This window comes from Chanodichthys erythropterus, chromosome 10 (genome assembly GCF_024489055.1).
Source record: "Chanodichthys erythropterus isolate Z2021 chromosome 10, ASM2448905v1, whole genome shotgun sequence".
Lineage (NCBI taxonomy): Eukaryota > Metazoa > Chordata > Actinopteri > Cypriniformes > Xenocyprididae > Chanodichthys > Chanodichthys erythropterus.
In genome coordinates this window covers 47,164,430-47,181,330 of record NC_090230.1, presented here as the reverse complement: position 1 = coordinate 47,181,330, position 16,901 = coordinate 47,164,430, and the positions used below count along the sequence as shown (strand labels likewise).

At 39.4% G+C, this 16,901-nt stretch overlaps 1 protein-coding gene across 1 annotated transcript in view; it reads left to right on the top strand.

The window, feature by feature from the left end:
- Positions 1 to 16,543, top strand: part of gbe1a (glucan (1,4-alpha-), branching enzyme 1a) — a 193,540-nt gene extending 176,997 nt beyond the window's left edge. Inside the window, exon 16 of the mRNA XM_067397121.1 lies at positions 16,481 to 16,543. Coding sequence (XP_067253222.1) covers positions 16,481 to 16,543 — 63 coding nt within the window. The remainder of the gene's footprint in view (positions 1 to 16,480) is intronic.
- Positions 16,544 to 16,901: the final 358 nt, after the last annotated feature.

Genomic DNA, 16,901 nt, shown 5'->3' with positions numbered 1-16,901 from the left:
ACCACATAAACAAGACTGTATGATGAACTGAGGAAACTAAAGGCTTAAATACCCAGAGTTAACAAGGTAACTACATGTAAAACAGGTGAACGTAATTGTGATGAGCAGGGTGGGCGAGAGCCGTGAGGGAACGGAGCAAAGCCGGTAGCGCAAGTGTTAATGAGCTTCACCTGGGAGGCGCACCGGCCTTGAGTCTCTCACGGAGGAGCTCCAGGAGCATAAAAGGAGGAGCCATCGCTGGCTGCCAGGAGGCGGTCGAGGATCGGGTCATCCACCGAGCGTCCAGTGGCATCGCATGGCACGGCGAGGAAGAGCCTCCCGGCAGGCTGAGGACCGAGCGACAGTGTGTCTGGGAACCAGACCCAGAATTTTTTATTTTTTTTATATTTTTCCTCTCTCCCTTCTCTCGTCTTGTTGCTCCCCTTGCTTCCGTCTCCTTTCTCTCGTCTCGTGGGTCCTGCTGCGGCCACCAAGACAGGCTCCCGGGGAGGGGGAGTAAGCACAGTCGCGGGAGTCCCCCCGGCCTGCGAGGGGCAATGGGGGTATGTGGCGACCAGGGTGGGTGAGAGCCGTGAGGGAATGGCGCGAGGCCGGTGGCGCGAGTGTTAATGAGCTTCACCTCGGAGGCGCACCGGCCTTGAGTCTCTTATGGAGGAGCTCCGGGAGCATAAAAGGAGGAGCGACGACAGTGAAGGACTAGAGAGGACCAGGCCAGGATATTATTTAGTTTTATTATGTTTGTGTGGCATTACTTTCATTTTGTTCTTTGTTTATTTTGGTATTAAAGTTTTGTTGAATGTTCGCCGGTTCCCGCCTCCTTCTTCCCGTATTTAGGAACTGCGTTACAGTAATCCAATCAGAAACCATAGAAATTAACTATCAAACAGAACTCATGCAAAGTAGAACCAGGAACAAAAACGAAACCTAAACAAAACAAGACCATTACAACAATGAGCATTTTTTTTTTTTTTTTTTTACACAATAACAAAAGTTAAATGCTGCCAAAAATATACTGTTCATTGTTAAGCATTAGATAATGTTAAAAAACTGATTTGATTATAATTAATTTAATTCCATTAGAAAGCATTATGTTAATATTTATTATTATTACTGAACAGTTTTCTCCACAAACAACTGCATTTTATTTCATAACTACTGTTACAATTAACCATTTGTTTAATAATAATATGTTTAATTTATATAGCGCCTTTCCCAAGCTCAAGGGCGCTTTACAGAGACAGTTGATTCACATTAACAAAACAATCATATTACAATCAAGTGGACAGTAGACAGTTGTCCAGTCCTAGGATAGAGATGAACGCAGTTGCAGATCATTGTACAATTCCATACATAAAACAGAGATACGTGACATAGTAAAAGTGACAGCAGAAAAGGATTGTGGTAATAAATGAAAAACAAAGAATAATAGATTCATAAATACACAGACAAAAATACTCACAGAGAATTACAGCTGGTTGTACAGAAGAGGAGAGTGGCTAAAGATCATGTAATGACTGGAAATATTGGGTGAACAAGTAGGTTTTGAGTTGTGATTTAAATACAGAGAATGAGGTTATTGTCCTGAGTGCTTGTGGTATCGAGTTCCATAGTTTTGGAACAATGACAAAAAAATGACCTGCCGCCCATTGAAGATAGACAGAATCTAGGTAATGTAAGAAGTGCGCACCCTGAAGATCGAAGGGATCGAGGCGGAATGTAGGGAGACAGTAGATCAGAGAGATAAGGAGGAGCAAGGCCATTGATTGATTTAAAGGTAAGTAGAAGGATTTTGTAAGTAATGCGAGAGGACACAGGGAGCCAATGAAGTTTAAATAAGATAAGGGTAATATGAGCAGAACGTTTAGTGTGGGTTAATATTTGTGCAGCAGAGTTTTGAATGTATTGTAAACGAGAAATAGAGTGCGATGGTAATCCGGCAAAGAGAGCATTACAGTAGTTGAGGCGTGATGTAATAAAGGCATGCACTAATGATTCAGCATCTTTTCAGCACAACAGACAAATCAGAGCATAGTAGACTAACAGAAAGGAGAGAGACTGATTCTTCAAACTGTTTCGAACGAATCATTTGAGAATCTTTGAGAAATTAAGTGATATTAAATACATATTATGAGAAAATGAAAGTGTTTTTGACCTTGGATGCATGTAAAACTGTTGTAGGAGATTAGAACCCTTTAACATGGCTTAATAGGGAAAGTTTAACATCTGTTGCTGTCTGCAACATTATCAGAGCTGCAGCAAGTGTAAAAGAATTTAAATGAGAATGGAATATAAAATACCTTGAAAGAATACCTAATCACTTTTTTAAAAAAATTACTGAAATTTGTACTATGCAGTGTAATCTCACATTCATTGCTATGGGATGTTATGTAAAGCTTGTATGAGTGAGCATCTGTAAACAAGGGGGACGGAGCTTAACAAAGGTTGAGTTGCCCATGACCTTAGATCCGAGATAAAACAGATACAGGTTTAATTTCAAAGGCATCATAACTTTTAACAACAGAAGAAAAATACTTGGGATCCAAAAAAAAAAAAAAAATTAAATCAAGTTTTTGTCAAATTTTTCACAAAGTGGAATAATCATGATTATTTGCTCAGACAGACAGAGAGAACTCTACTGAGTGCGTACAGAATAAATGTAATCAGTCTATCTTATTTGGCAGCTTTTAAAATAATTTTGGTGTTACAATTGGCCCTGGTCTCCCCTGTAGAGACTGACCTTTATACTTGTGATAAATTTCTGTTGCTAAGAAACCTTGGTATTTTTTAAACCAATGAAATTAAATATGTTCCCAGTTCTTAATTCCTCTTTTATTACTTTAAATGACAGAATCCAAACTCTTCAGTGTTTCTGCAAGCTATCTGTCCTAGGCGAATCTTGCAAGCATTAGTCTTTTTCTCTCTGTTATTTAATGTTTGGGTTTTAAAGACCTGATAAAAAAGATAAACACTCCTTCCCTCTCACACACACTTTAGAGGAATGTCTGATTGTGACAGGAAATGAATTATTAAAACGAGACTCAGGTGCCGGATACAGCCTCCATTTTGGGAGACTCACAACATGATTTATTTAAAGGACTGTTGCTTCAAAGTCAGTTTAAAGTTTGTCTTTTCTCGCCATTTCTCTTTAACAGGACCCATCATCTCAATCACCATTTCCCCCTTCTCTCTGCCTTATCTCGCTCTTGTTCTGTTGCTCTCTCACTCATTCTATTCTCTTTCTCAGAAACGAGCTATTGTTTGCACTCTGAATTTGCACTTCTGTCCTCAGAGCTATCGCAGTTTAAAAAGATGAGCCATGCTGGATGGCTAAGGTGTTTGTTCGATATTGCAGCTTTCACAAGTTACCCTCAGCATTCGGACATAAATAAACATCATGCTGGCTTCGATCAGGCCCGCTTGTTGGAAGCATCACCCGTTACCCTGAACAGCCCTTCCACAGGCGTTCTGCATGAATTACTCACTTTATCCCTAGCAGCTTTCATTTTAGGACAAGAAGTGCTACTTTATACACAGCAGTGCTTGTTCCAAAAAGCTCCAATTTGACAGATCAGGAAAAAGGTTTTTGCTCCGCTCCAATTTGGGCTTGATAGCAGGTGAGCTTGTTTTATTTCAAAACAGTTTCTCACAATTTTAGGACACATTCAGTGCTGAATCAGGCATTTTGTTAGTGTTCCACTCATAATGTGCATATCTCCTCTGTTATTCTTGTTTTCAGATTTAACCCTCTATTGTATGTGTAAAATTTGATAAACTTTTATATGCAATTCCTTCTAATGGAAGATCTGTGATGAAACAGAAGACATTTCATTTGTTGTTTATTGTAAGTATACTGTAAGACTTTTATGCTAACCAAGGCTACATTTATTTTACACAGCAAAAACAGTAATATTAATATTGCAATTCAAAATAATTGTTTTCTATTTTAGAAATCATTCTAATATGCTGATTTGGTGTTTACGAAACATTTCTTATTATCAATGTTGAAAACAGTTGTGCTGCTTATAATTTTGTAAAATCTGATAGAAAGTTTTTAGGATTCTTTGAAGTTTTGAAGTTCTTATTTATATATATATATATATATATATTCAGAATATTATGTTTTTTAAATACAGATCTTTTGGAGCATTATAAATGTTAATTAATTCATGTAAATAAATGTCTTTACTGTTACTTTTGATCCATTTAATGTATCCTTGCTGAATAAAGTATTTTTTTAAACTTACCCAAATTGACCCCAAACTAAAATAATAAATATTATAAAAATAAAAATCGTAAAAAATCGTGTGATTACAAAATTTCTAAAAGATTACATTTTATTACTAAAAACCAAGAACAAATTTGTATAAAAGAATTTTCATAGACAAATCGATTGTGATCAAAATGTCTATCCATCCAGAATAAATAATTACTGTACTACTAAAAAAAAAAAAAAGAAATAAAGAATAATATATTGTTTTATATAGCAAATATCGCTTGTAGATGTCTAGTTTGTGACTCAAAATTCAAAATATCTTTTAAGAATTTTATGCCTCTAATTTGGCAAACACAACTGGACGTGTTGCTTAATTATGAACTACTTTACTTCCATCTTATTTGCATTGTTTGTTTGCAGAGCAAACAGAGGCTTGAAAGTTTCAGTCCTAAATTTTTGTCATTTTTCATGAGTTCATGTGAAAAGCACAGGGCAACAGTTATTCCTCTTTCCTTCTTTCTCTCTCTCTCTCTTCGTCTTTTGTCTCTCTATCTCTGAAGAATGCGCAATAGAAGGTTTCTTAATGAGAAGCAGGATTGAATAATTACAGCCCTTAGATGTTTTCTTGATGAGATCCTTGCAGCTCATGATGGGCCACGCAGCTCTTCTGATGATTCCTGAAGAAAAGAACAGAGGAAGGATACAGAAGAGTGAAGCTCTGTGATCAAAGGAACAAAAAAGCTCCCTTTCATTTCACTCTCTATCTCAAGCAATATGAATCCTCCATGTTCAGCCACACTGTATGGATAATAAGGAAGCAGACTGTGATGGAGGTTGGGAAAAACAGTGGGAGTTATCACACTAATTTGTAACCTTTCCCCTGACCCACATTCATTGGGTCCCAGTGAACAGGTTGAGTGAGTGACAGCCTTTGGAAGGACACCTTGCTATTGGACATCACTCTACAGATCATCACAGTTTTATGGGTCCGCTGACTTAGTAACCTCTCATTCCACATGAGAAAATGGCCTTCATTAGCAGGAGGACCGACTTTGGGGTAAGATATATATCGAGCGGTGAGCAGAACAAGGTGAAGAGAAAGAGGAAAAACTGCTCAGGATTCTTGGAGGAGACTGGGATACTCAAGGGGAAAGACAGAGCTCCCCCTTCTGTCTGCTTTGTACCCTTATAAAATGTTGATCAGAGTGTTTAAATATATAATCTACCCAAAGGCATTGCTCACCTTTTGAAAGAGAGACACAGCAAGCCACAAACCTTCACTGTGGGTGATGCGAGTGTTGAACGTGAATGGAATGCCTGATGGTTTGCAGTCATTTGACAGCTTTGTTCCTCTACTTTGCAAGAGCATGAATTGAAAAAGTTTTTCTCACTGCAAGAATCTCTGTAGTTCTGGTTTTGCATTAAGAGCAAGTTCATATTTGCACACAGCCACAGTAGGTCACTGCAGGCTACCCCGGAGCATTGTGGGGTAAGTAAGGCACTGTCGTAATCAAAAGAAGTCTAGGGACCTTTAAACCTGCAGCCCTCCAGCATTGTGTCCGCATCCCTTGGGGTCTTACCTAAGTTTCAAACCACCAACACTCCAGATCAGGGCATTGTAAAAACAAGTTAAAGTTTCAGGGGTGTCTGTACAAAACATACTGCTTCAGTGCTGAGGTGTTGTGGATGGTTGTAAGGGCATTGAGTAGTGGTGTTCTAAATAGTTTCTAGGTTGTTGTTAAAACCCTTAGCATACCTCACAGCTCAAAACCTGCTGCCTCAGTGTCAGGTTGTTGTGGGCGATTTCCAGTTCTATGCTGTGTGGTTGCGAAAGCATTCTGAGTACTTTCTGAGCATTACGGGCTGCCTCCGACTAAAGATTTTTCTAGTCTACTAGTGGTCTGTCATTTAAGCCATACGGTAAGTCAACTAATTGCACATTTATGTTAATTTAATTACTTAAATATTCCTGGAGAGGAAGTCAGCCACAGCCATCTGTGCCCCTGGCCTGTGGACCACCTTGAATTTAAAGGGCTGTAATGCCAGATACCAACAGGTGATTTGCGCATTGGTATCCTTCATGTGGTGGAGCCACTGCAGGGGTGCGTAGTCCGAACAGAGTGTGAATTCCCATCCCAGGAGATGATAGCGGAGGCCGAGGTGAGAACAACCCATCTAATAGCTAAACATTCTTTTTTGATGGTGATAGCTTGCGACTGATGTACAGCACCGGCCGCTCCTCTTCCTCTATCTCCTGCGACAGGACCACTCCAAGCCCCCTGTCCAACATGTAAGGAGAGTGTAATAGCAGTCTGCCACACAGAGCAGCCTTTACTTGGGTGAAAACCTGCTGACACAGCTCTGTCCACTGGACCAAACCTTATGTAGCCAGCATCCCGCCAGCCCCAGGAACTGCCTCACCTCACTTTTGGTCTTGGGTCTCGCACCTGCCCGTGACCCAAGTGAAAGCCGACATACTTGACCTCCACGCGCCCAACCGCACACTCTCAGCGTTCTCACAACAGCACACAGGTGCTCCATATAATGCTGCCAGTCATTATTGTAGATGATGATGTCATCTAGATAGGCAGCAGCATATGCAGCATGCGGCCAGAGAATTCTGTCCATGAGACACTGGAAAGTGGTCAGTGCCCTGAAACAACCCGAAAGGAAGCATAACAAATTGGTGCAATCCAAACGTCGTTGTGAAGGCTGTTTTTTTCTTTGGATATAGGCAATAAATCTGTCAATACCCTTTCACGCGTTCACATTTACATATAATTAAATACAGTAATAGTTATGCGTATTTGGCATGCTGTCCGGGGGGCTCAGAGCTTGGAAATTTTGGCCCGAACCCAAAGTACCCAGTTTTGGTAAAAGTAGATAGAACTGAAGTGAGGAGATGGGGTGGAGGAGGGATGCTGATGAACTGTCAGATGAACAGAGGTAAGTCTGTTGTATTTATACCTCTTGTCATTGCTTTGCATTGATTAACTGAATGCTCTCCACCTGAGCTGATTATGTTAATTATCTGCACCTGTTCCTCCCGAACTTTGTTAATAAAACATCATTCAGTTAAACCCAGTGCTGAATAAAAACGAGCTGTACCAAGCCGATCAAGCAATTCATCAACCAGCGGCATTGGATGTCCGTCATATTTCAACAACGCATTCACCTTGCGATAATCCACACAGAATCGTACAGAGCTGATGGTTTTAGGCACTCTTCTATCACTTCTATGTCTACGATATGACCATCTGCGTACCATATCGCCCAGCTCAGTCTCAGTATGGTGCTGAATGAGGTTCCTTCGACAAAGCAGGGGCGAGAGCACATCTGTAAATTCTGCTGGCAACCTGGCTAGGGCGAGCTGAAAAATCCAGCTAAAACCAGCCTAAGCTGGTTCAAGCTGGAAGTAGCTTGTTTTAGCTGGTCTCCCAGCCTGGTTTAGCTGGTCAAGCTGGTCTCCCAGCCTGGGTTAGCTGGTGTTCAGCTGGTTTAAGCTGGTCTCCCAGCTTCCCAGTCTCCTAGCTAACCAAAACCCCTCTAAAACCAGCTATGACCAGGCTGGGAGACCAGCGAAAACCAGCCTGACCGCTGGATTTTTCAGCAGGGAGGTTAACTGTGACCCTTAAATTGAATAACAGCATACATTATTGGATATTTTACAACATCCCTGTGAACACACCACAGCTGAACCATGCTGCTCTTATCTAATGCGTCAGGTTAAATCATCCTGAATCCATCAAAGCACAATAAGTACCCCCCTTAATTGTACAACCCAGTATTAGGTACAATCCAGCATGATCAGGGGCAGCCTGTGGTGCATCCAGAACCTGAATCAGTGTCCCCACCTCCATTACTGGACACCTGTCAATAAAATGTCCCAGGTCTCTGCAACACCAACAGGCCGGTCCACACCTCCCTACCACCTTAGTGGCAGGAAGTAGGACAAGGAATTGACGTGGAGAGTGGAGGAACGGCAGCTGGCACTGCGCTAGCACTGGCCAACCCTGCCCCCTGGGTGGTACTTTCTGTTCAGTGGGAGGTTCAGGAGCCTAACCTGAAGAAAGGACATTCAAACGGGACCTAGGGAAAGAGACAGGTCGAGAGGAAGGAAGAGAGAAGGAAATCACAGGGGAGGGGTGAGAGAGACATATGGCAAGCATTCGCCAACCTCAGGGCACGCCACCATCTGGTCCTTTGCCAGTTGAATGGCCAGGTCCAGTGACATCCAGTGGTGACACTTGACCCTGCGCTGTCTTCTTTGGGAGACACAAATGAATTGCTCCAGTACCACTCTGTCTGATCTGCTTGACAGTGCCTTCCCCAGTCAACAGTTATCTGCGGCACGTGTCCCAGAGCTGCAGATCCATCACGAAGGGCCGGCCAATCTAGCTCAGGTCTAGCTATCGGAAACTCTGCCGCTGTTTTTCTGGGCTGAGGCCGACCTGCTGCAGGATGACTCTTTTCAGGTCTTCATAGACTAGGAGGTTCTGGACGGCCAGCTCCTGAGCTGCCACTTGTGCCTCTCCCGAGAACAGTGGGATTAGGCGCACCAGCCATTGTGGCCACTCACATACCTCCACAGTCTTTTCGAAGAGATCGATGAAGGCCTCAGGATTGCCCTGAGGTCCCATCTTTGATAATGGCACATGAGTGGATGTGGCAGGGGCAGAAGTCCCCGCAGCCTGAACCTCCTGGTCCATCCAGCTCCAGAACAGCTCGCTGTCCTCCTGTTGCGTGTCAACAAGGCCTTGGAACTGGCATTTATGATCATCCCTCATGTCCATCAGCGCCTGATGATGTTCTTGGTCGAGTCTCGCGAATGATTGGATGACATCTGCAAATGGCGAACTAGGCTGGGTTTGAATGGTGGTGGCGGCTTTTTCCTTCATGAGTTTCGGCACCAGCGTTATCAAGTTCAAAGTGAGGAAGGAAGAAGGCAGAGTCGGCTTACCGAGGCTCATTCTTTTTATTATTTACAAAAATGAAACAGAAACAAAACTCGCGCAAGCTCAAACAGGCAGCCACAGCACGAGCCCTCAGTCCAGTCTCTCTCATTAACTTTCCATTTGCACTGGCGCCTCCATGTCATGCAGTAAGCATGCTAATACTTTTCACACTCCTCACAAACACTTGGATATGTGCCTAATAATAGTGCAAATTTATCTAGGTTAACGTGAGCGGCCAAATAAAGTTGCTACTACTTATGTTTTTAAATGATAAGCCATATTTTAGGTCTGGGACACGTGCCGCAGATAACAACTAACATTTAGTCGACTGTTAGGCTGGGGGCAGCCCTAATTACTATGCAGTAATTATGTTATTCAAAATGGTTTCTAGGGCATTGCTAGGACCCTAGCATGCCTCACACCTCAAAACTTGCTGTCTCAGTGTTACGCTATTGCAGGCGGCTTCCAGGTCTATGCAGTGACATTGCTCAGGTGCTCTAAGTAGTCCACCAGACAAAAAACACTTAATGTTATAGCATACCTCTTTCATGTCAGTAACACTTAACAGTACAGGACAAAGTAATCCTGTTCAAGACTAGTGTTTGCTGTTTAAGCTAAATGTTAGCATGAGGGAAAAGTTGACTAACCCCAAATGAGTAATATTAGGCTACCCTTTGGGATGAGAAATAGTAGGCTGAAAAACTGTAGGCTAGCCCTTATCATGAGAAATAGTAGACTTGCCATTGTCATAACAGTAACAACCATTAGCATGAGAAATAGTAGGCTAACAGTCTTGCCACTGAAGTGAGTTACTATCAGCTGAAGAGGTGGTTTTAATCAAAATAAGCAAAAATGTTAAATTTTAAGTAGATTGTAAATTAGTCTGATGGCTAATGGCTAAATGTGAGCACCATCTTTTAAACATGGATCAACAATGAAGCTTAAAGTAACACATTAAAACTCCCGCAACTCTTGTCTGCTTGCAATTACCATTAAGCACGGTCTAGTGTAGAGCACTAATTTCTGTGAAGTCGAGACTGTGCATGTTAGTGGCAGGGAGTTCATCCTTTCCTACTGAGCCCAAAGTTCCTGCTGCTACATCTACACAGTCTCGTTCTCAGAGAGGTGGCTTCAATCAAGCCACTGTTTTGTCCTCACCAGGCTGTTAAGCCTGTTAAGTCTTGATCATTCCTCTTGAAAAACTTTACTTCTTACATTTAGCATACTAGCACTAAGACTAAGAATATATTTTTGAGTTACCTGAATGACTGGCCAACTGATTGGTTTTAAGGTGGGTAAGAAAACGTTTCTTTTTTTTTAAGGTTGTACTTTTACCTGAGAGCGGTTTCATGTGCTCATTGTCTAACAGCATGATATTATTGTGCTAATTAAAATATTTCTGCCAAAATGTATTTTAAACTGAGATAGATAGATAGATAGATAGATAGATAGATAGATAGATAGATAGATAGATAGATAGATAGATAGATAGATAGATAGATAGATAGATAGATAGATAGATAGATAGATAGATAGATAGATAGATAGATAGATAGACTTCAATGAATCACATCACTGCTTTTACATTTCCAGTGTTAACGTTGGCTCGCTCTGCATTCTAGCCTCAGGCACAAACCAAGATTTGAATAAAACATACATTGATCTAGTATTTAAAAAATGCTTTAGATGTAGGAAGTGAATAAAAAAAATTATAAACATTATTTTGCTCTTAAATGTAAAAAAGTAATTATTAATCAGATTAGCCATTAAATAAAGCAGAATTCCTGCCTTTTCTACACAAATTATAATCAATGAATTAGGTTAACATTACTTATAGGGAGAAGAAAGGAACATAAAAAGGCTAAAATAAAGATGCTGTCAACATTTACTCATGCTTATGTCATTCCATATAATGAATATACTGTAGTTGTACCACCTGACATGGGAAGTGTACCAACCTACACATACTTGAAATTATCTATTTTTACCAGTATTTGAGAGAGATCTACAAACCTTTTCACTCTGCCACAAGGTCTTCTATGATGCATTATCATATTTACTGTTATTACTTTGTCAATTCATAATAAAAGAGCCATGTTCGCAGTTGTACCACCCTGACATTCAAATTGCTGGACAAATATTTTTCAATTATCTCAACAACTTTAAAACTACTTATATTTATACAATTTGTTTATATGAAAGGTTTCAAACCTTAAATGATGCCATAGTCTTTAGTTTTTAACTTTTTATTATTAAGACACCAATTTAAATAGTTTTCTCGCCTGTTCATTTGTTTGGACAGTTGCACCACCTGACATTTTGGGGGTTTAGGATAAGAAAACAAAATAATATGTATTATTTAAATGTACTAAAAATGAATTCAAACTAAATAGGCTTTATAGAATAAAGTGATATATGTCATGAATTTATCAAATTATTTTAAAAGAAAATAATGCACTTTGACACAAAAATATGCACACCATGTCATTGACCCTCATACAGGTTTAGAATGACATGAGGGGGAGTAATAATGACAGAATTGTAATTTTTGGGTGAAACTTTGAGGACAACAAAACACACCAGAATGAGCAGTTATGGTTCTTGTTATCTGCTTAGATTTCTCTTTGTCTTCATGTTGCTGGAGCCGGGCCAGTCACTTCTTGCCCTGCTTCTTCCTGGACCGCTGTACCTGAATATAGCATTTTTGTTTTAAATGTCAGAGATGGATTACCTAGCTGGTCAGGGGTCACTGGCGGCCATGTAGTTTGTAATGGCCTGAGTTGCGTGATTACTGGTGCTGATGAGCCGACTGAAAGATGGTTATGCCAGGAATCAATGAGCCTGTTAATACTGTTTTGGCTCAAAGTGCCTTTTAAGAGATCCGGCTAATCGCAGCAGGCATTTTAATTGAGCAAGATATTAACGGCGGTGTACCTCAGACAGTGCTCTGAAAAAAAAACATTAATTCAAAAGCAGTCAACCCTGCTGGTTTGTCCGTGACTCTGGCCAGAAAGTGAGATTTTATCTCTTTCTCTTCTTCTCTCTCATGTCTAAAGCTTTCTAAAGGGTGAAATCTTAGTTCAGTTCTCCTCTTGGAGTAGATCTGCAGTGTCTGTATTGAGGTAGGTGTTCTGCTAACATCAACTCTGAATATAAAAAGAAATGATATTAGATTCTTTTTTACTCATTCTCCTTCCCACACTCACATATACTGAAACTTCCTTAGTCAGATCATCTTGCAACTTACATTAGATAATGATTTAATGTTTTTCCCCATCACATTATAGTAAACGTTATTCAAAAATCTGTATATAAGAGATTGGTGTTAATCAGAACAACAGCTCAAGCTACAGTACCTGCAGATTCCATTCCTTTGAGATATTGTTTCCTGTTTCCAAACTGCAGCAGTGACATCTAGTGGTCAGGTGGAGAACTGCACATGTACAGGGCTTGCGCTCTGAGATTAAATCTGTCTTCATGTGCTGTCGGAAATGTGATAATTCCCTCTTCTGAAGTCATGATTATGAGCTCATCGCATTCAAGTTTTGAAATGGGAGGGCATTCATGTGCAATTTTTACCCGAGAAACTCGTATTTACAATAATTTCGAGAGCACATGAAGGCAGCATAAAACTCAACAATAGGGGGTCCCTGCTCCATTTCTCCATCCATCAAGGTTGAAGACTGCTGCTTTAGTATATAACATTACTACATTATTTATTACTGTGCTCATTCAAATAGTTAGAAAATTCTGAAAAAAATAAAATCTTTACTGACCCCCTTCAGCACCATAATGGGACCCCCAGGGGTTAAAAACCCTAGATTTATATTACTGTAAAAGCCTGCTGTAATGGATTATATTAAGAGGCATCTAAAATCTTATGAGAATTACATCAGATTTCATTATGAAAAAGACACAGCAGTAACTATTGATTCATGAGTCACTGAAGTTAAGTTTGACCTATAATAACAATTTGTTGATGTGAATTATTATTTATTATTATTGATTTTTATTGTTATTGGTTGAACCTAACTTTTATTATTACATTCTTATTTGTTATTGTTAATTTTATTTTTGGCTGAAATTTATTTTATTATTGGTTGAACTTAACTTTTGTTGTTTAATTATTTATTTTATATTTATATTCTTGTTTTATTGCCGAATTTTATTTGTTATTATTGTATTTGTTGAAGTTAATATTTATTTATTTACAAACCTGATTCCAAAAAAGTTGGGACACTGTACAAATTGTGAATAAAAAAGGAATGCAATAATTTACAAATCTCATAAACTTACATTTTATTCACAATAGAATATAGATAACATATCAAATGTTGAAAGTGAGACATTTTGTAATGTCATGCCAAATATTGGCTCATTTTGGATTTCATGAGAGCTACACATTCCAAAAAAGTTGGGACAGGTAGCAATAAGAGGCCGGAAAAATTTCCTGTAATGGAAATCACAACATGGGCTCAGCAATACTTCCAGAAAACAGTGTCGGTGAACACAATCCACCATGCCATTCGCCGTTGCCGGCTAAATCTCTGTAGTTCAAAAAAGAAGCCATATCTAAACATGATCCAGAAGTGCAGGCGTTTTCTCTGGACCAAGGCTCATTTAAAATTGACTGTGGCAAAGTGGAAAACTGTTCTGTGGTCAGACAAATCAAAATTTGAACTTCTTTTTGGAAAACTGGGACGCCATGTCATCCGGACTAAAGAGTACAAGGACAACCAAAGTTGTTATCAGCGCTCAGTTCAGAAGCCTGCATCTCTGATGGTATGCGGTTGCATGAGTGCGTGTGGCATGGGCAGCTTACACATCTGGAAAGGCACCATCAATGCTGAAAGGTATATCCAAGTTCTAGAACAACATATGCTCCCATCCAGACGTCGTCTCTTTCAGGGAAGACCTTGCATTTTCCAACATGACAATGCCAGACCATGGATACTGAAATGGCCAGCCTGCAGTCCAGATCTTTCACCCATAGAAAACATTTGGCGCATCATAAAGAGGAAGATGCGACGAAGAAGACCTAAGACAGTTGAGCAACTAGAAGCCTGTATTAGACAAGAATGGGACAACATTCCTATTCCTAAACTTGAGCAACTTGTCTCCTCAGTCCCCAGACGTTTGCAGGCTATTATAAAAAGAAGAGGGGATGCCACACAACTTTTTTGAGATGTGTTGATGTCATTAAATTTAAAATCAACTTATTTTTTCCCTTAAAATGATACATTTTCTCAGTTTAAACATTTTATATGTCATCTATGTTGTATTCTGAATAAAATATTGAAATTTGAAACTTCCACATCACTGCATTCGGTTTTTATTCACAATTTTTATTCACAACTTTTTTGGAATCGGGTTTGTATTTGTTATTGGTTGAACCCAACGTTTATTATTTAACTAATGATATTTTATCATTTATATATTTTTTTAATGTTGCAGGCTTTATTAAATATTGTATTTTTAGGAGACATTAAATTATATAGAGAAAGGTACCTGGGCTGAGGTCCCATGGTCAGTAAAGGTTGAAAACTTCTGGTATAAATTAAGTTCTAAGTATAAACAAAGTTTATGAGCTAGGTGCTGTCAGTGATGCTCAACAAGCTTAAAGGGTTAGTTCACCCAAAAATGAAAATTCTGTCATTTATTACTCATCCTCATGCCGTTCCACACCCGTAAGACCTTCGTTAATCTTCGGAACACAAACTAAGATATTTTAGTTGAAATCTGATGGCTCATTGAGACCTCCATAGGGAGCAATGACACTTCCTCTCTCAAGATCCATAAAGGTACTAAAAACATATTTAAATTGAGTACAGTGGTTCAATATTAATATTATAAAGCGACGAGAATATTTTTGGAGCACCAAAAAAAACAAAATAATGACTTATTTAGTGACGGACGATTTCAAAACACTTCTTCAGGAATCATCGGAGCACAAATGAATCAGTGTATCGAATCTGCTGTTCGGAGTGCCAAAGTCGCGTGATTTCAGCCGTTGGCAGTTTGACACGCGATCTGAATCGTGATTTAATACACTGCTTCAGGAAGATTTGGAGCACTAATGAATCAGTGTTTTGAAATCGGCCATCACTAAATAAGTCGATATTTTGGGTTTTTTTTGGCGCACCAAAAATATTCTCGTCGCTTTATAATATTAATATTGAACCACCGTACTCGCATGAACTGATTTAAATATGTTTTTAGTACCTTTATGGATCTTGAGAGGAAATGTCATTGCTCCCTATAAATCCATGTGCCTCACGGAGCCATCAGATTTAAACAAAAATATCTTAATTTGAGTTCTGAAGATTAACGAAGGTCTTACGAGTGTGGAACGGCATGAGGGTAAGTAATAAATGACAGAATTTTCATTTTTGGGTGAACTAACCCTTTAGTCTTATTATTCCTTAAATGATAAACTGAACCCACTGAAAACTCTCCCAATAGACAAACCACTCTTGCGAGACCACACACAGACTCTGACATCTAATTTCCATAGGCTTCAATAGGAACATATAAAGCTTCTGGTGTTAAAACAGTGATTTTCTGTTTGTATTTTCTTGGCGCTCATGCTGGGAGCTCAGGTCCAGTTCCAGCAGGTGAGTGCAGGCCCAGTTAATAAACTGCATGTCTGCTCCCTGTGGAAATCAACCAGAACCTGACCTACAAGAATGACTCTGTTTCCTCTCCCTACACACAATGTTTTATTCATGAGAACTTTTGCTAGATATATTCTCTGCTTTCCTTTTTTCCTCTGAGAGAAACAAGTCTTTCTTTTTGGTATGTTGACGCCCAGACCCAATCACTTCTCAGATCCCGCTGGACTGATTCCAGACCTGTAGTCTCATGTCCTGCTGTATAAAGTGAGGTCAAAGAACAGTGATTTCACTAATAAAAACTGTATTGCGAGCTGCTCCCAGGTTACATAAAGAATTGTTTTCACACTGCGATTAGAGCTCCTTTTAACAGTGCAATAACTTGCTTTCAAGCTTTTCTCCCAAGAAAAGTATTCTTTTGCCTTTTTTCAGCTTGGTTGGTATACAGTCATGTGAATTGTTCATATATATATATATATATATATATATATATATATATATATATATATATATATAACTTTATCAGTGCAGTCATTATCTTCTACACATTGAGATGCGTTACTCTTAGACTTAATATAGACTGTTTCATATACGGCCTGAAACCTGAAATCCAAAATATCTTGTTACAATCAACCACATTGGAAAATAGTTTATGTATGCTACCATTGTGCTAAAATGTACATGTACATTTTTCTTTCTAGATCTACATTCCTTGCAGAACTGCTCTGATTCTGGCAAAGGAGGACATTGATTTCAGACAATGAGGAGTATGCGAATGAATGGAGCTGGAACTTGCATCATATCCCAGAATGCTGTGCAACCCTACATCTGCATATGTTCATAAAGCGAAAATTGTTATTGTCCCATAGTTTATAGGTCCGGTATTTTGCTCTGTGTGCACAAAAGAAGATGACTAATAAAATGTCCAAGCTGCTCTACTCCATGCCATACCAAACTCGGTTCTGGAGGACCACTGTCCTGCAGAGATTAGCTCCATCTTTCCTCAACACACCATGCCTGGATGATAGTATGCCTAGTAGATCCTTGGGTGTGTCTGAAATTGCATACTTCTCTTGAGTAGTTACTTATTTTGAATAAGTATTTACTTCATGACCACTAAAA